At 35.9% G+C, this 15,167-nt stretch overlaps 1 protein-coding gene across 9 annotated transcripts in view; it reads right to left on the bottom strand.

The window, feature by feature from the left end:
• LOC132796862 (potassium voltage-gated channel protein Shaker) overlaps positions 1–15,167 on the bottom strand; it is a 202,983-nt gene that overhangs the window by 113,942 nt on the left and 73,874 nt on the right. The window contains exons 1-2 of one of the 9 annotated variants that reach the window (XM_060808196.1): positions 5,293–5,466; positions 4,836–4,874 (exon numbers count right to left, since the gene is read on the bottom strand). The exons of 3 other annotated variants lie outside the window; for them this stretch is intronic. In XM_060808196.1, coding sequence (XP_060664179.1) covers positions 4,836–4,874; positions 5,293–5,348 — 95 coding nt within the window. In that variant the 5' untranslated portion in view covers positions 5,349–5,466. Of the gene's footprint in view, positions 1–4,835; positions 4,875–5,184; positions 5,467–8,694; positions 9,036–15,167 lie in introns of those variants that run through there. 5 more of the 9 variants (XM_060808197.1, XM_060808195.1, XM_060808201.1 and 2 more) reach the window with 5 other exon arrangements.

Genomic DNA, 15,167 nt, shown 5'->3' on the forward strand with positions numbered 1-15,167 from the left:
TACATATAAATAAATATAATTTTTAATACTATCTTGTACTTTCAAATATTTCCCAAATTAAAACAGAAAAGATAAAACATTCGATTGAACTAAAATATGTACTTCTAAACTCTCTCTCTCTCTCCCAATACACTCCATTTTATTTTTTTTAATGGCAACTAGTATGTTACAATAATTATAATTATATTGCAATATATTTAATACATTTTCCCCAATTTATCAGACAATTAACTGCTTAATATTATCACAGAGTTATGCATTGTCATTGTCAAAAATTATTTTGCTTTTCAGCTTTGCATAACAAAACTATAATATTTATGAAATACTTTTATTTAAAAAATATTGAAATATTAGATTGCTGCAGTCGGGTCTAAGTGAATTTCGATGATAATCTGGTAAACTTTGTACATTGTAGTATATTTTTAATGAAATATATATATATACAAATTAAGAAATTAAATATATTTTATTATTTTTGGTATGTTAGTTTGGTATACTAATTTGGCATTTTAAAGACTAATAGTCTTAGTCAACTAGTTTTTAACCGGTTTTCTAATAATATAATAATAATATACTATATTCATATATCGCATATGCAATTTGTTATATTGTATTATTTTTTGGTATATTTTATGAAAAATACCGCACAGTTAAGTGAAGCTTTTTTACTCTGTACACTAAGGTATATTCTAAAAGTAATATTAAATTCATATTTTATTAAACTCTGGTTTATTCGGTATATATTTATTTGGTATACTAATTTGGTATATTTCAAGGACAATTCCGCATAGACAACTACAGCATTTTTACAAGTAATCTTTTTTTTTACACCCTTGTGGTTTATATTCCGATTACTCAACTGTCAAGCCGGTTTAATTTGATGGTTAATCTAATAAAATTCAAATTCTATAAACTGCATATAAGCAACGATTGGATTGTTCGTCTGGCGCGTCACTTTAATTTGATACCATAATTATGGCATTTGTTCGCCATGCTAATTTCGCTTAACAGCTGCACACACACACACACACACACACACACACACACACACACACACACACACAAACTCGTTGGCTTTCGCTTTTGCATTTGCATTTGCATTTGTTGCGAACACAAACAATGCAACAACTGCTTCCTTGGCAATCGGTTTATTTGGCTAAAGCAGTTGGCATGCCAGCCTGTCATTTCATATCCTCCATGGTCACATTACTTGTAACTGATTTCATTAACACCCTTTTTTTCTGTGTTGTTTTGTTACCTCCCAGACACAAACACAAATCATTTTCTGTTCGTGTTGTGTTAGACTGTCATTTGTTTGTGTGTGTGTTTCGTCCATGGTCACATTGATTGCGACTCTAATGACGCGCGCGATTATCAGCAGCACCAGCACACACACACACACACACACACACACACACACACACACACACACACACACACACACACACACACACACACACAGAAACATGGAGGTCAGCAGCTGGTTTGCATGCACAACGCGTCGCATGCGCAATCTGACGGCGTCATATGACGCATACGCAACGTGGGCCAAAGCATGGCCAGATCACGGCTAGCATATGCCATGCAAATTGCGCCCAGTGTCATAGCGAATATACATTGCCTGTTTTTATTGATGTTGCTGCTTTCGCTTTGCATTTGCGACAACAACAGAACAGAACAGAACAGAACACAACAAAAAAAACCAGCAGAAAGCAGGCAACCTTCATGGCTAATAAGCAGGCTGGCAGCAGTCACGGCACGTGGAATATACGACCTGTTTTTCTTTCTGTTCTTTTTTGGGGCCATTTTCCATGGGTCACTCTTACTCCAGTCGAGGGGAAGGACAGAGAGAGAGAGAGAGAGAGCGAGCGAGCAAGCGAGAGAGAGCGAAAATATTGATCAAATTTTTGTTTGTCAGCGTTGCCACAACAGCAGAGCAACACGGGACAAATAAATCGCTAAACTTAACAGCAGCTCCCTTCCCCTACTTTCCCCTACTGCCCCTCTCATCTGCCGCATGTCCGCCTACAAAGAAATGTCGCGCAAACAAACAAACAAATAAATTTCTCAATGCCCAGCCGCGCTCTGTAATGGATCATCATCATCTAGCGACTATCAAATGCAATCTGACAGACTGTTCCTCTACCTCCCTCCCGCTGCCTCTCTCTTTGTGCTCTCCTGCTGTGCGGTGGCTGCTGCTGCAAGGCTGTAGAAGAACGCTTTGCATTTGACATATGCACAAACACAGCGCTCTTCTCCTCCTCCTCTGTCTTGGGTGCTCTGTCATAAGGCAGCACACACAATGGCAAAACGATTTTCGTGCTAAAAATAACAAAATTGATGGCGTCTTTTAGCCCCTCTTCCCCCCTCCTCCTCCTCATACTCCTGAGCTGTGACTGTGTGTGCGTGTGTGTGCCATAAAACAAGCAGCGAAGAACAAGACGAAGTCGAAGACGTCAGGCGGCGGCTGAAACGGTTAGCGGGCATTTTTGATTGCTGGGTATTCTATGAGTGGGTCGGGAAGGGGAGGGGGGGAAGGAGTCAGGGCAGCGGCAGCAGGTTGTCGGCTAGCTGGTCATGGCCACGGTGAAGGCGAAAAACAAGCAAATCAATTAAAAATTGTTCGTTAAGCAAAAGCAAAACAAAGACCTGTCGACGTCGACGTCGACGTCGCTTGGCTGGACTACAAAATATTTTGTGCTTGCACCTCCACCCCGCTCCCTCCCGAAAGATTCCTTTCAAAACACTCTCACCCACTCCCCTACCCCTCTCCCTCTTCTAAACCCCTACTCAACCAACGTGTTTGGTATTTTGCCCTCACTGCCCGCCACTTGATGGAATTCTTTCGTGCCGCCTGACATTTCCGGCAGCGACTTCAATTGCGGTCGAGTCATTGTGCCCGCTCCCGCTCCCCCTTGCCCCTTGCCTCTCCCCCTTTGCCCACACTCCCTCGCAGTGGGGAGCAGCTGAAGTACGTGTCGTAGCCAAGTACAAAACTAGCTTTATTACGATTACAGTTAAAGCGAAAGTCTCTAGCAAATTGTGTGCGCTACATTCATGCAGCGCTCTTCGCAGTGTGTCTGAGATTGCAGTTTTCCTTCTGCACTTGTCTGACACTGCAAATAGTTGGAATACTTGCCAGTACTTGCAGTGCTTACAGTGTTGCACAACGCCAAACAAATCTTTAATCAGTGCATAGACAAATATCAACTTTCAACTGACGTTTGATATTGTTATACGTAAAAACTATTCTTAATTCAACACTATGAAAAACTGACGAAATTTCTATATCAATATTATTTGAAATTTCAGATATTTACAAGTAATGGATCAACATCTGTTTGCTTTATTAACAATGCTATCAAAATATCAACAACCAAGTGTAAAGAAAATTTATGACGATGCCATTAAAAATTTGTACATTAAAAGTTGTTCATATATCACAAAACTATAGTTAAGACGTCATTATTCATTAATCTTTATGCATTCAATTTAGAATTTTAAAAGCAAATGTATATATTTTCATATAATAGTTAATCCCAAAAATACAAAATGTTTGTATAAATGCGCTCATTCAATTTTACTCGTTATTTGTTATTTATTTAATTTCAAAAATAAAAATATTTTTGATTTTTTGTTTTCAATAGTCAAAGAATTTATGTATAAACCTTTATCAACTTTTGCTGTTGTACGAAGACTCAATAAATATTGCTTTGAGTTACAAAGTTATATATATAAAAACTTTATATTTTTTTTATTCAAAGGTAATAAAAGAATTTAAATAGAAATGTGAAACAACTTTTTGTTACTTTTAAAACTTTGCACGCAATAAAATTTATCGTTTAATTCAAGGTTGATTCAAATGCTGTATAGCGGTATAATTTTTAAGTTCAATTAAAATAAATTTAATGGCTATAATGTTGATTATTATCGATAAGTAATGTGTTATTCATAAAGTTAACAATATCAGTCATTTACATAACACTAATTGAGAACATTCTATACAAAATAAATGAAAAGATATATTCTGCATTCTATTTTTATTTTGTTAAACATAATAATCAAAAATATATATAACAATAAAAAACAATTTCGCTAGGAATCTATCCCCATATAAACTAAATTATCGATTCGATATAGCGATAATTTTATGTGCTGTCGTTATCGATAAATTTTTTATCGCTTATAAAAAAAACTGCATTTGATTTCATAGTCTGCATGTATGTATATTTTATCAAACATCATAATAAAAGCTATATACCTCGATCATTTTATGTTTGTCGTTATCGATAACCTCTTTATCGAACATCATAGAAATAAGCTCTAAATTTTATGATCTATTTATCACAAAATAAAATTTATATATATCGAAAATTTTATTTTTGTCATTATCGATAACTTATTTTTATCGATAATCAAATGATTAATTAGATCTTGTGATCTCTATTTATACTTTATCAAACATTGCAATATAAAATAAATATATATCCAAAATTATATGTTTGTTGTTATCGATAACTTGATTATCGATCGTCATCGAAAAACTGCATTTTATTTTATGCTCTGTATTTTTATTCTAATAAACATTATAAACTTTAACTTTATATACGAAATAATTTTGATAATTTAAGCTATAAACAGTTTGGCGTTATCGATAACTTGGTTAACGATAATCGGAATCTGCATTAGATTGAATGAACTATATGAAAAGTATTGGCTATTGTTCCTAACATCTTTTCAAATGTGTTAATTCTGTGCGAAGAGCGCTGCAATTGAGTCGAGCTTACACTTATGAAGATAACAAAAGGAATTAATCGATATACGAGTATAGTTACATCATCTTAAAGTTATCCTGCATGACGAACTGCTTCTGCCTGCACGTTGTTTTTTGTTTTAATTTTTTGTATTTTTTTTTTTTTTTGGTTTGTAGAGCCAAAACACACAACACACGAAGCACAAACGAAACGGCGACACAAGCACATGTAAAAAAAAAAGGGTAAAAGCAAGAGAAAAAAAAAATAAAGAAGGTGAAGAAAATAACTTTAGAGATTTGGGAAAAACGAGCGAGTGAAGAAGACACCATTGCGATGTGTCAACTAGATTGCGCACAGTCTCTCGCGAAGTTTTCTATATTTTGAAATATATATTATTTGTATTTTGTTTTTTTTTTTTGGATTTGCATGCCTCGGGTGGAGTGGAGTTGAACTGGTAACTGCAAACTGGCAACTGGCAACTGGTTTGGTTTGGTTTGATTTGCTTTGGTTTGAGTGGTTCACATCATTCATCCTCTACCTCTTCTTCTTGTGGCGCATCTCAGCTGGCGAACGCACCGCGGGCGCCGCGTGCATAATTCCCGACACCAGCTTTGTAGTTTATTCTCCTCGCCTCGCACCGCAACAACAATAATAATAAAACAATTATGAAATGACACATTCAGAGCACGCTGTGATGTGAACGGGCGCGCGCGCCACTTTCAAGTGCACTTTCCCCCGGACTCGACTGGGAATCGCAATCGCAATCGCAATCGGAATCGGATTGGGAATGGGAATGGGAATAGGAATGGGAATCGCGCTTGGAATCGGCTTTTTTGGTTTCGTTTGCCGATTCTCCGACAGCGATCGTCGTCGGCTGGTTGTGTGTTGTTTTGCTCTAATTTAATTTTGAAACCTTGGCTTTACACACAACCGGAAATACACAAAGCATAGAGCAAGAAGAGAAAGCGAGAGAGAGAGGGAAAGAGTGAAAGAGTGAACGAGAGAAAGTGGCATAGTCTTGAAATTATGAGCGAGCAGCTGACCGACCAAGTGGCGTCTTTCATAATCGAAGCGCGATGAAAATCACAGAGCAAACTATGCAAAACAATGGAGGAAGTAGATTCGCGGGGTATCGAAGGGAACGGGGGGTAAACAGGGCTCAACATGAAAGAGAACCGAGAACCGAGAACCGAGAATGAGAACAGCACACGCGCTAACGCTTGCTTGTTGGCGCATTTTAAGCTACACTCAAGGCCAAAAGCACTCGTCGACCGCGCTGTCCGTGCTTAATAATCGGCCACAATATGCGCCCTTCTTCATCTCCCCGCTACCCCCCTCCCCTTTCCAACCCATTTGCAGTGCCTCGGTTAGTTCCGCTTTTTAACCCCCTTCCCCCCCCTGACACATCTTATGCATATGCAGCGTTAATTAGCTGCAGGCGACAATCGATGATGACAAGTGAAAAGCATAACTGTAAAACACAACCAAGCACACACACATCCGCAAAGTTCATTGGTCAAGAGCTGTGGAGGTCAGTTCATGGCAAGTGGCAAGTGGCAAGTGCCACAATTGACTCAAAACAAATTGTAAAGGCAACCCTCGACTTGGACACAACACAAGAAATATGCTGACAAAGTGATGAGAAGGTCAGCTTTAACATTCTTTAGGAAAATGAAAGAAAAGCGCTCTTTCATCACTTCGCTCATAAATATTTTCCACACAGCTTTGTTACAGCTCTTTAATTTCAGCTTGAGTATCAGATGCCAGCAATAAAACAGACTAACAAAATGTACGTCAAGATAAGCGAGCGATTTATTTATTTTTATGCCTGTAGAGGAAAGCTTCTTTATAAGCATAACTACGTAAAAAAAAGAACATCTCAAATTGCTGTCATAGATATTTCATGCTTTACCACATTATATGAATAATTTCTTCATCATTAGCTTCTCCATACCAAATACTGAATAACTTCTGTCTATTGAACTAAAAATCATAATTATTGCGTATGCAAAGTAAGTACATATGTACCTATATATTATAATATACATATCAGCAAAGAGGAATCTTAAATATTTTGATTTTTTTATATATATTTTCTTCTTTCTTGAATTTTTTCGCTTTTTACATATTTATTTCTTTCATCTTTTATATACTAAATTTACTTTATTTATTTCACTTTAATATACATTTTATTTTATTTTATTTTATTTTATTTTATTCATTGCAGCTATTTATTGTTAATTTATTTTACCTTATTTTACTTTATTTTGTTATATCTTTTTTATTTGCTTTTTTAGCTTATTATATATTTTTTTTTATTTTATATTTCATTATTTTAATTTCATTTTCTTTTATTTTCATTTATTTCTAGCGTTGATTTTATTTTATTTTTAATTGTATTACATTTTATTTTAAACACTTTATTAATTTTGTAATTACTTAACTTTCTAATTCTTTTATTTTATTTATTCTGTTATATTTTTTATTATTATTTTTTTGAATTTTATCATATTAATTTTATTTTATAATACATTTTTTTTATATTTTATTTTATTTATTTTGAAATTTTGACTCTATTTTACATGATTAAATTAAAATAATTTTGTAATTATATAATCCAATAATTTTTGAATAATTTATTCTATTTGTTTTATTTATTCAATTTATTTTATTTATTCAATTTATTTTATTTATTTTATTTATTTTATTTATTTTATTTATATTATTTATTTTATTTATTTTATTTATTTTATTTATTTTATTTATTTTATTTATTTTATTTATTTTATTTATTTTATTTATTTTATTTATTTTATTTATTTTATTTATTCAATTTATTTCATTTATTTTATTTATCTTATTTATTTTTTAATTATATTTATTTTATTAAGTTTGTATTTTAATTGATTTGTTTTACATTAGTCTAATTTTGAACTTTGTTATATTTAATTATTTATTTATTTTTAATTCGAATTAATCTTTTTTTATGTTTTTTTTTTTTAAATTCAAATTGTTTTATTTTATTGTTGTCTATTCCACTTAAATTTATATATTTGCTATCAATTTGATTAAGCTAATCGCAATTGCTGCAGAACTTTTGTTTCTTTATGTGTTTTCCCACGGATTGCAGCAAGTTAATTAAGAGCCGAGCACAACCTCAGGCAACCGCAATTAAGCCATAAGCGATAAAAGTGTTTAAGACGAAATGAAACGATATCGAAAGTGTTTACATGCACATAAATTATGCTTTTGTTTTGCTTTTGTAGACAGCAGTTTTGTGTTCAAACATTTCCATAGATCGAGAGAGAGAGAGAGAGAGAGAGGGAAAGGGAGAGAGAAGTGAATACGCAATAAAGTGAAGAGCAATTAAATATTGAAGAATCATTTGAAATAGTCGAACAAACTAGCAGCTTCAGACGCGTCTCCCAAAGATAAGCGAAAAGAATTGCGAACACGAAATTCTTTGGAGGCTACCTGAAACAAGTCGCGAGTCGAATCGAGTCGAGTCGAGACGCATTGCGAGTCGTAAATGTGGAATTTTGGTATTTTGCGTTCCTAAGTAAATATTTAGAAAATAATAAAATGAAATTATAATGCACTAAAACAACAGCTAACAGCTAGAGCTCGAGCAGTGGTAAGAGAAGCGAGAGGCAGAAGCTGAGGCGAGGGCGAAAGCGACAGAGCTAAATAGCTAAAGAGAAAGAGAGAGAGAGAGAGAGAGAGAGAGAGGGAGAGAGAAAGGAGAAGAAAGCGAAGAAGAAACGATTCAGTAGACGAAAAGTGGGCGGCGCAGGGCGGGGCGGGCAACGAAACAACGTAGCAACGCATGAACGTAACGCGTAACGAGGCAACGACGTAAGAACGATATGAAACGATGAGTCGAATAAGTGTCAATGAGTCGAATGAGTCGAATATAGTAAGTCAATGAGTCGATGCTTACCTTGGCGCTTGGCTTAAGCTGCCGTGCGTCGTCGTGATGTGGGCCATGCAGGCGATCCATTAACTTACTCCAACGCCCACTCTTGGCTCCGCTTGGGTTAACACTTGCTAACACAAATCAAGATGCACCAAGCACTTCTCACTTCTGTATTTACAGTGTAACAGCCAAAATTTCGATGGGGTAGAAGTGTGGAGAATAAATATTTTTTTTTTTTTTTTTTTTTGAGAGGCTTTCGTACTTGTTTTCTATTTTATAATCTGGTTTTGTTGTTTTTCTTTCTTGCGTACATGTACAAATACAGCTAAAGACATAGAGACACACAAAGTCGCTGAGCTGTACAATAAATATATGTATTTATATGTTACGTATACGTAATATTGTTATTGCTGTTGCGGTTGCTGCTGTTGTTGTTGTTGCTCTTGTTGTTGCTGCTGCTGCTGCTGCTGCTCCTCTATTCTCTATTCTAGGCGTATTTATGGAGGAGACAACGAATAGACAGACAGACTAAAGTCTAGATATATATTTATTTATATTCAAATTCAAATGACAAAAGAAATGAAACGAAACGAAACAATTTCTGTTGGTCTCTGTGACTTTTTTTCTGTTTTTTTTGCTGTCTGTTTCTTTGTGAACGCGTGGGGCGCGCCTATGAAACGCAGGTGGCAGGGGGAGCCAACATTTGTCGCACACATTTTTCACATATTCAACAACAACAGCAACAACAACAGCAACCGAAGAATGAAAACTTTGAAAATATCACCAACAACAACAACGAACAAAAAAAAATGGAAAAAAAGAAACTCATGAATTCCACACAAGACAAGACGATGAAGATGTTGTCGAAGAGAACGCGATGGAAACGAAAACGAAAAAGGAAAACTAAAACGTAAACTTAAACGGATCACATAGACGGAGACAACGTCATCGACGTCGACATCGACATCGACACATCGGGCGACACTTTTCACATCATTTTGCTTGGCTTAATTGCCGCCGTTGACGCTGCAATTGAAATTCAGCGTGAATCACGAAGCACTTCACACATCAGTTTAACACAGAATTTTTCGCGCGACACAAAACCAAAAAAAAAAATAGGGAAATTACAATAACGTGGAAACGAAAAAAAAAAAGAAAAGAAAATGAATTGGAGGGAAGCGAAAAAACGCACTGGAAAATTAATATATTTGGCCGATTGCGATTGTGGGGCAAGTGCGAAGCGTTCACCGGCGTGCGCGTTACTGAAGATCGCCTCAGCTGACGACGGCGACGACGATGGCTCCCGCTGCTGCTGCTGCTGCTGCTGCTGTTGATGATGACTGTGGACTGCGGCCAGTGGTTGGCAAGAGGCAGGAGAAGGAGAAGGAGGAGAAGGTGGACGGGGCTGCGACTGCGACTGCGACGTTTTTGAGCAAATCCAGCGCATGTCGCTCTACTCAGTTTGTTCTACTCTCTGCAAGTTTGCCCCAGCGTCTGTGTGTGTGTGTCTGTTTTTTTTTTTATTCTTTTCACGCAAATTGTTTTGCAGCAGCCGCAACGTCAACGGCCAACGGCCCAACAAAAACCAGCTGAAACCGCTTTGAAATGCGTTCATGTGGTTTACGTTTTCACGAACAACAAGTTGACACATTTTGCTTTTCATTTTCCGTTTTTAGACCCAACATTCAGTTGACGACTACGAATCAACAACTTTGAAACTATTGATCATGGACTAAGTGTACGCATAAACGTTAATGAGAACTGTGCGTTTATACCGTAAGCGTTTACACGAACAACAAGTTGACATAATTTTTGCCTTATAAACGCAAGCGACTCAACAACTTTGAAATTATTGATCATGAATTAAGAGTACGCATAAATTTTCTCTTAATCATATTCAGTATTCAAAACTCAAAACATTAACGAAACAAATACGACTCATTAAATTAAAAAATATTTATCATGATCTGACTACACGCAGAAATGTAAGCGTTAACGACAAAATGTGTGTTCATACAGTCTGCGTTTTCACAAACAACCAATTGAAAATGTTCTATCATGAACTGACTTCACGCATAAACATTGACGTTAATGACAAACTGTGCGTTTATGCGAACAACAAGTTGACACATTTTCGCTTTATCAGTTTCAGTATTCAAAATTCAACATTAACTAGATAACTTGGAATCAACAATTTTGTGACTATATATCATGAACACATAACAGAAACATGTTGACAATTTTCTATTATTCATTTTCATTTTACACAAAGTTCACAACTACGACTCAACAACAAATAATGTGACAAAGTTCACATTATTAATTCTTAGCAAACAAAACATTAAGTTGTCAACAACTTTGCAAATGTTTATCATGAACTGACTAAACGCATAAACCTTAACGGCAAATTGTGGCCAGCCTTGTCCACCTGTCTCGAATTGCAGCAGTGAACACACACATTGAAAAGTTGTTGCATCCTCAGTGCTTAGTTTTCAGTGATCAACCTCGGCCTTGTCACTTATGCAACGTTTGTACAACATTCGATGCTAATTTGTGCCATGATAATAAACTTTACCAAACTCGAAACTATATTCAAAAAGATATGAAATCTTTATTTTCAAATAATTTCGTCAGAACTTCTTCAAATATATGATATTTCAGTTGAAGATTTTTCTATTCATTGGAATATTTTAAGAACTAAGTGAGATTGTTTTGTGGACAACTTGAGTTTAATTAGTGAAATATTTTTCATGTAATTCTTCCATACCATAGCATAATATATCAAGAAATGAATGGCAAACCAGTAAGAAGGAACAAATCAGGGCGGTGCCACAAAAATACTAAAAACATACCAAAATATATTCCCTTTTTGTACTGACTAAGTAAAGAAAAGTCAATTGAATTGAAAATATTTAGAATAATTTTGAATGTGTCTAACACATAATGTTTTTAATATTCTTTTGCTACCGATAATATTATCATAATTGTAAACACAATGGAATTGAATTAATTGATTCACACTTTTCCACATAATATATTTCAATTTAACAAAAACATTTTCCTATGTAATTCTTCCATTCCGTACAATAATATTTCAAGACATGAATGAAAAATGAATTTTTGTATTAAATTTTTATTGAAATATTTTAAATCGTTCAACACATTTTTAAGACGAATAATATTATTGTAATTATAAACATTATAGAATTGAATTCATTTTTATCGTAATTATAAACATTATTGAAATTAATTCATTGATTCGCACTTCTAAGTAGAATATATTTCGATTTGATGAGAAACAAATTAACAAAAACATTATTTATTAAATTCCTTAGAATGAGAAAAATACAGCTACTGAATATCTGGTTAAACCGATGCCTAAAGCCAATAGCTCTTTAGAGCTATTAAATTGATTGTTTTTTCAACGAGCACTCAGAAATGTTGTGAAATGTTGTTAACTGATTGGAATTTCATATACTGAAAAGGAAAAAGCAGCAAAAACTATCGATTACACAAAGTGGTTTTGCGATTCAAAATAAGTCGAGATGTCGCTAACGAGCAAAGTTTTTGAACATCTGCCAAAGCGGTAGACAGAGGTCAAAGTTGAATAGTTAAGCGGCTGCTGCTGTTGCCACAAAGAGGAAAGCAAGAAAGTACAAATAAAAAAAAAACAAAGTTAGCAACTAGTTGTTTTGGCTATGATAAGAAATTTGGCATATGTTCGGCCTTCAATGGAATGAGGAACTGTGCAAATGCAGCACAAAAATAACAAAAGTAAAAAAAGAAAACGAAAAACCTCAAAGAGAGGAGAAGAAACAGAAAGAGAGGCGGGCGACGGCAATCGACGCAAATGCAATTATAGAAATTGCACAAAATGCATTTCTCTGCATTTCTGCACTATTTATTTTGTTATAGTATGATAAATTCACTGCTGTTTTCATGTGTGTGTGTGTGTGTGTGTACGTGTGTTGGGGGCGATGCAAACAACGTCAGAAGAATGAAGAATATATAGCCAAATGGATTTTTGATCGTAATGAGGCTAATGATGACGTTGAGACAGAGAAAGAGATAGAGAGAGAGAGAGAGAGTTCTAGTTGAATAAGTGCTTGTTTCCAGCTAAATCTTTCAGCATCTCTTACTTAGTTATTAATGCGCTTTATAGCGTCAACAATAGCAACAACTAATAGTAACAATATGAAGAGCCTGAGGCGCGACCTTCACTCGCATTTTCTTTCGCTTTTCACTCAAGAGGATTGCGTAAAGCATCTCGACCATCGGCCATCGGGCATCGGCCATCGTCTGAGATACTTGCGATACGCAGATACTTAGATATAACGCAGCAGATACTTAGATACTTTTTTGTTCAATATGTACGGCAAGTTGTTGCCTTGTTTTCGTCAATTGTCGACAATATCGTTTTTAATGTGCCTCTTTATTTGTTTGAAAAGCAAAAGGCAAATCAACTCGCCCAAAAGGGCGACGCAGGGAAGGGGAAAGTGTGTGTGGTTGTGTGTGGCAACTGTTTTGAGAAATGCCAAGAATATAATTTTAATGCATTTTCATTTTCATTTTCATTTTGAAAATGAAACAAAAACAGAAAACAGAGAAACACAAAAGAAAAAGAAACAACACACAATGTTCAAGTATTGCCGATTGATTGCTGTTGATTTTGTTGGCCAGAAAAGTGATTTTAACCAAACAATATTTGAAGCCAAAATGAATAGGCCACAACATAGGGACGTCAGGGCCGAGGCTGAGGGATTCACATGAGGTATGAGCAATGAGTTGTTAATGGACAAGCGGTGCGAATGGATCATTTGCAGCGACGGGGCAACAATTCACTACGCAGCTCAAATAGCCGAGAGCCGATAGCCGATAGCTGATAGCCGAGGGCCAAGGGTGAGGCCAAAAGAATGCGCGGGGGGAGGTCACGCGATTATGGGGTCGACACGATTTTGTATTGCTTGTGCAAATGTTGCGGCGCATTTATTTATATTTATTTATATTTATTTGTGCGCGCCAAGCGTGCAATTGATTGATTGATCGAATAACAATCCTGCAACAATATTGCATTTGGTGCTACACAGTGCATTGCCATCCCTCTCCCTCTCCCTCTCCCTCTCTTTCTCTCTCTCGCAACCCCTCGAGGGGTTGTGACGTCAGCATTGACACAATAACCCCTTAAAAGTGCGCCCAGTGCCAGTGACACGGCCTGTGGCGAAACCAAAACAGAGACGGAAACATGTCAGGCAGCATGTTGCTGTAACATGCCTTTGCAACATGTTGCTAGCAGTATTCGGGGTTGTTCCCAATTCGATTTCGTGTCGTATTTATTCACCGATGCCTCATTTCAATGCTGACTTTTGTTTCATTTCATCGTTTCTGTGTCTATTTCATGTCACTTATTCACTGCGTGTTACATTTCATTGTTCCCAATGCTGATTGGCAATTGTGTAGCAATATAAAAATATCATTACATTATTTTGCATTTTGATAAATTGGATATATATTGGTAATAAAGTTCAAAACAAAAATGAATACATATGTATGCTTATATAAAATAAATTTTCCTTTTGTGTCGCATCCATCAATCAAATCTCTAAAAACACTTCACAAAGTTATAAAATGATGTCTAAAATTAGACCAACAACTAAATCAAGTCCCCCACAATCATTTTATATGCATTTCAATTATCATAAATGGGACCCAAAATAGCTTTACTCAATTAAACACAATTAAAAGCTCATCAAGAAATCCAAATACATAAAAGAGCTTTAAAATCGAGAAGTGGCGTTCAAAATAAAGGCATACGAGGCGTATGCTATATATGATTAGAATGTCATTCGCAATAGCGTTGTTTACTATTGTGAACTTTTGTGTTAGTTTTAGCAGAGACACAAACCGCATGCACATTGTCCTCTCGTCACATTTGCCTCGTCATGTGAGCACATAAGGGTCTTTGCGATGGTTCAATTGGATTGGTTTATAACTCACCTGCAATGAGAAAAAGAAAGAGAGAGAGAGAGAGAAAAGGCATTAATCAAGTGTGTTCTGGTTCTTTTATGATAAACTTGATGAAATGAAGTGTGCGAGGTTAAGTGCTGACGTCACAGCGACGCAGTGTGCCTGACCTCGTGACCTCTTTCAATGCGGCAAAGTTCAAGGGACATTGACACAATGCCATCAAGTGTGACAGAGCAAGGGAGAGCAAAAAAGATGGAGATAGAGAGAGAAAGAGAGAGCTAGGGCAACTGTGACGTCCATAGCTTTTGTCCCAAGTGAAAGCTGCGTTGTGAATGCTTGTCGATCAGCAGTGTTTAGCTTTCAATGACGTCAATGTGCTTGACAGAGGTCAAGAGCTTGCCAATGACGTCACCGCAAAACCAAAGCGCCCTCTATGCGTAAGCTTCAGCAACTGATAGGCAAGTGAAAGCGCTGTGCCAATTGAAAGCGCTGCTGAAAGAGCTTTTCTGTGTGTTTTTTCGAACTTCCAGTGC

Source organism: Drosophila nasuta, chromosome X (genome assembly GCF_023558535.2).
Source record: "Drosophila nasuta strain 15112-1781.00 chromosome X, ASM2355853v1, whole genome shotgun sequence".
NCBI classification, from domain to species: domain Eukaryota; kingdom Metazoa; phylum Arthropoda; class Insecta; order Diptera; family Drosophilidae; genus Drosophila; species Drosophila nasuta.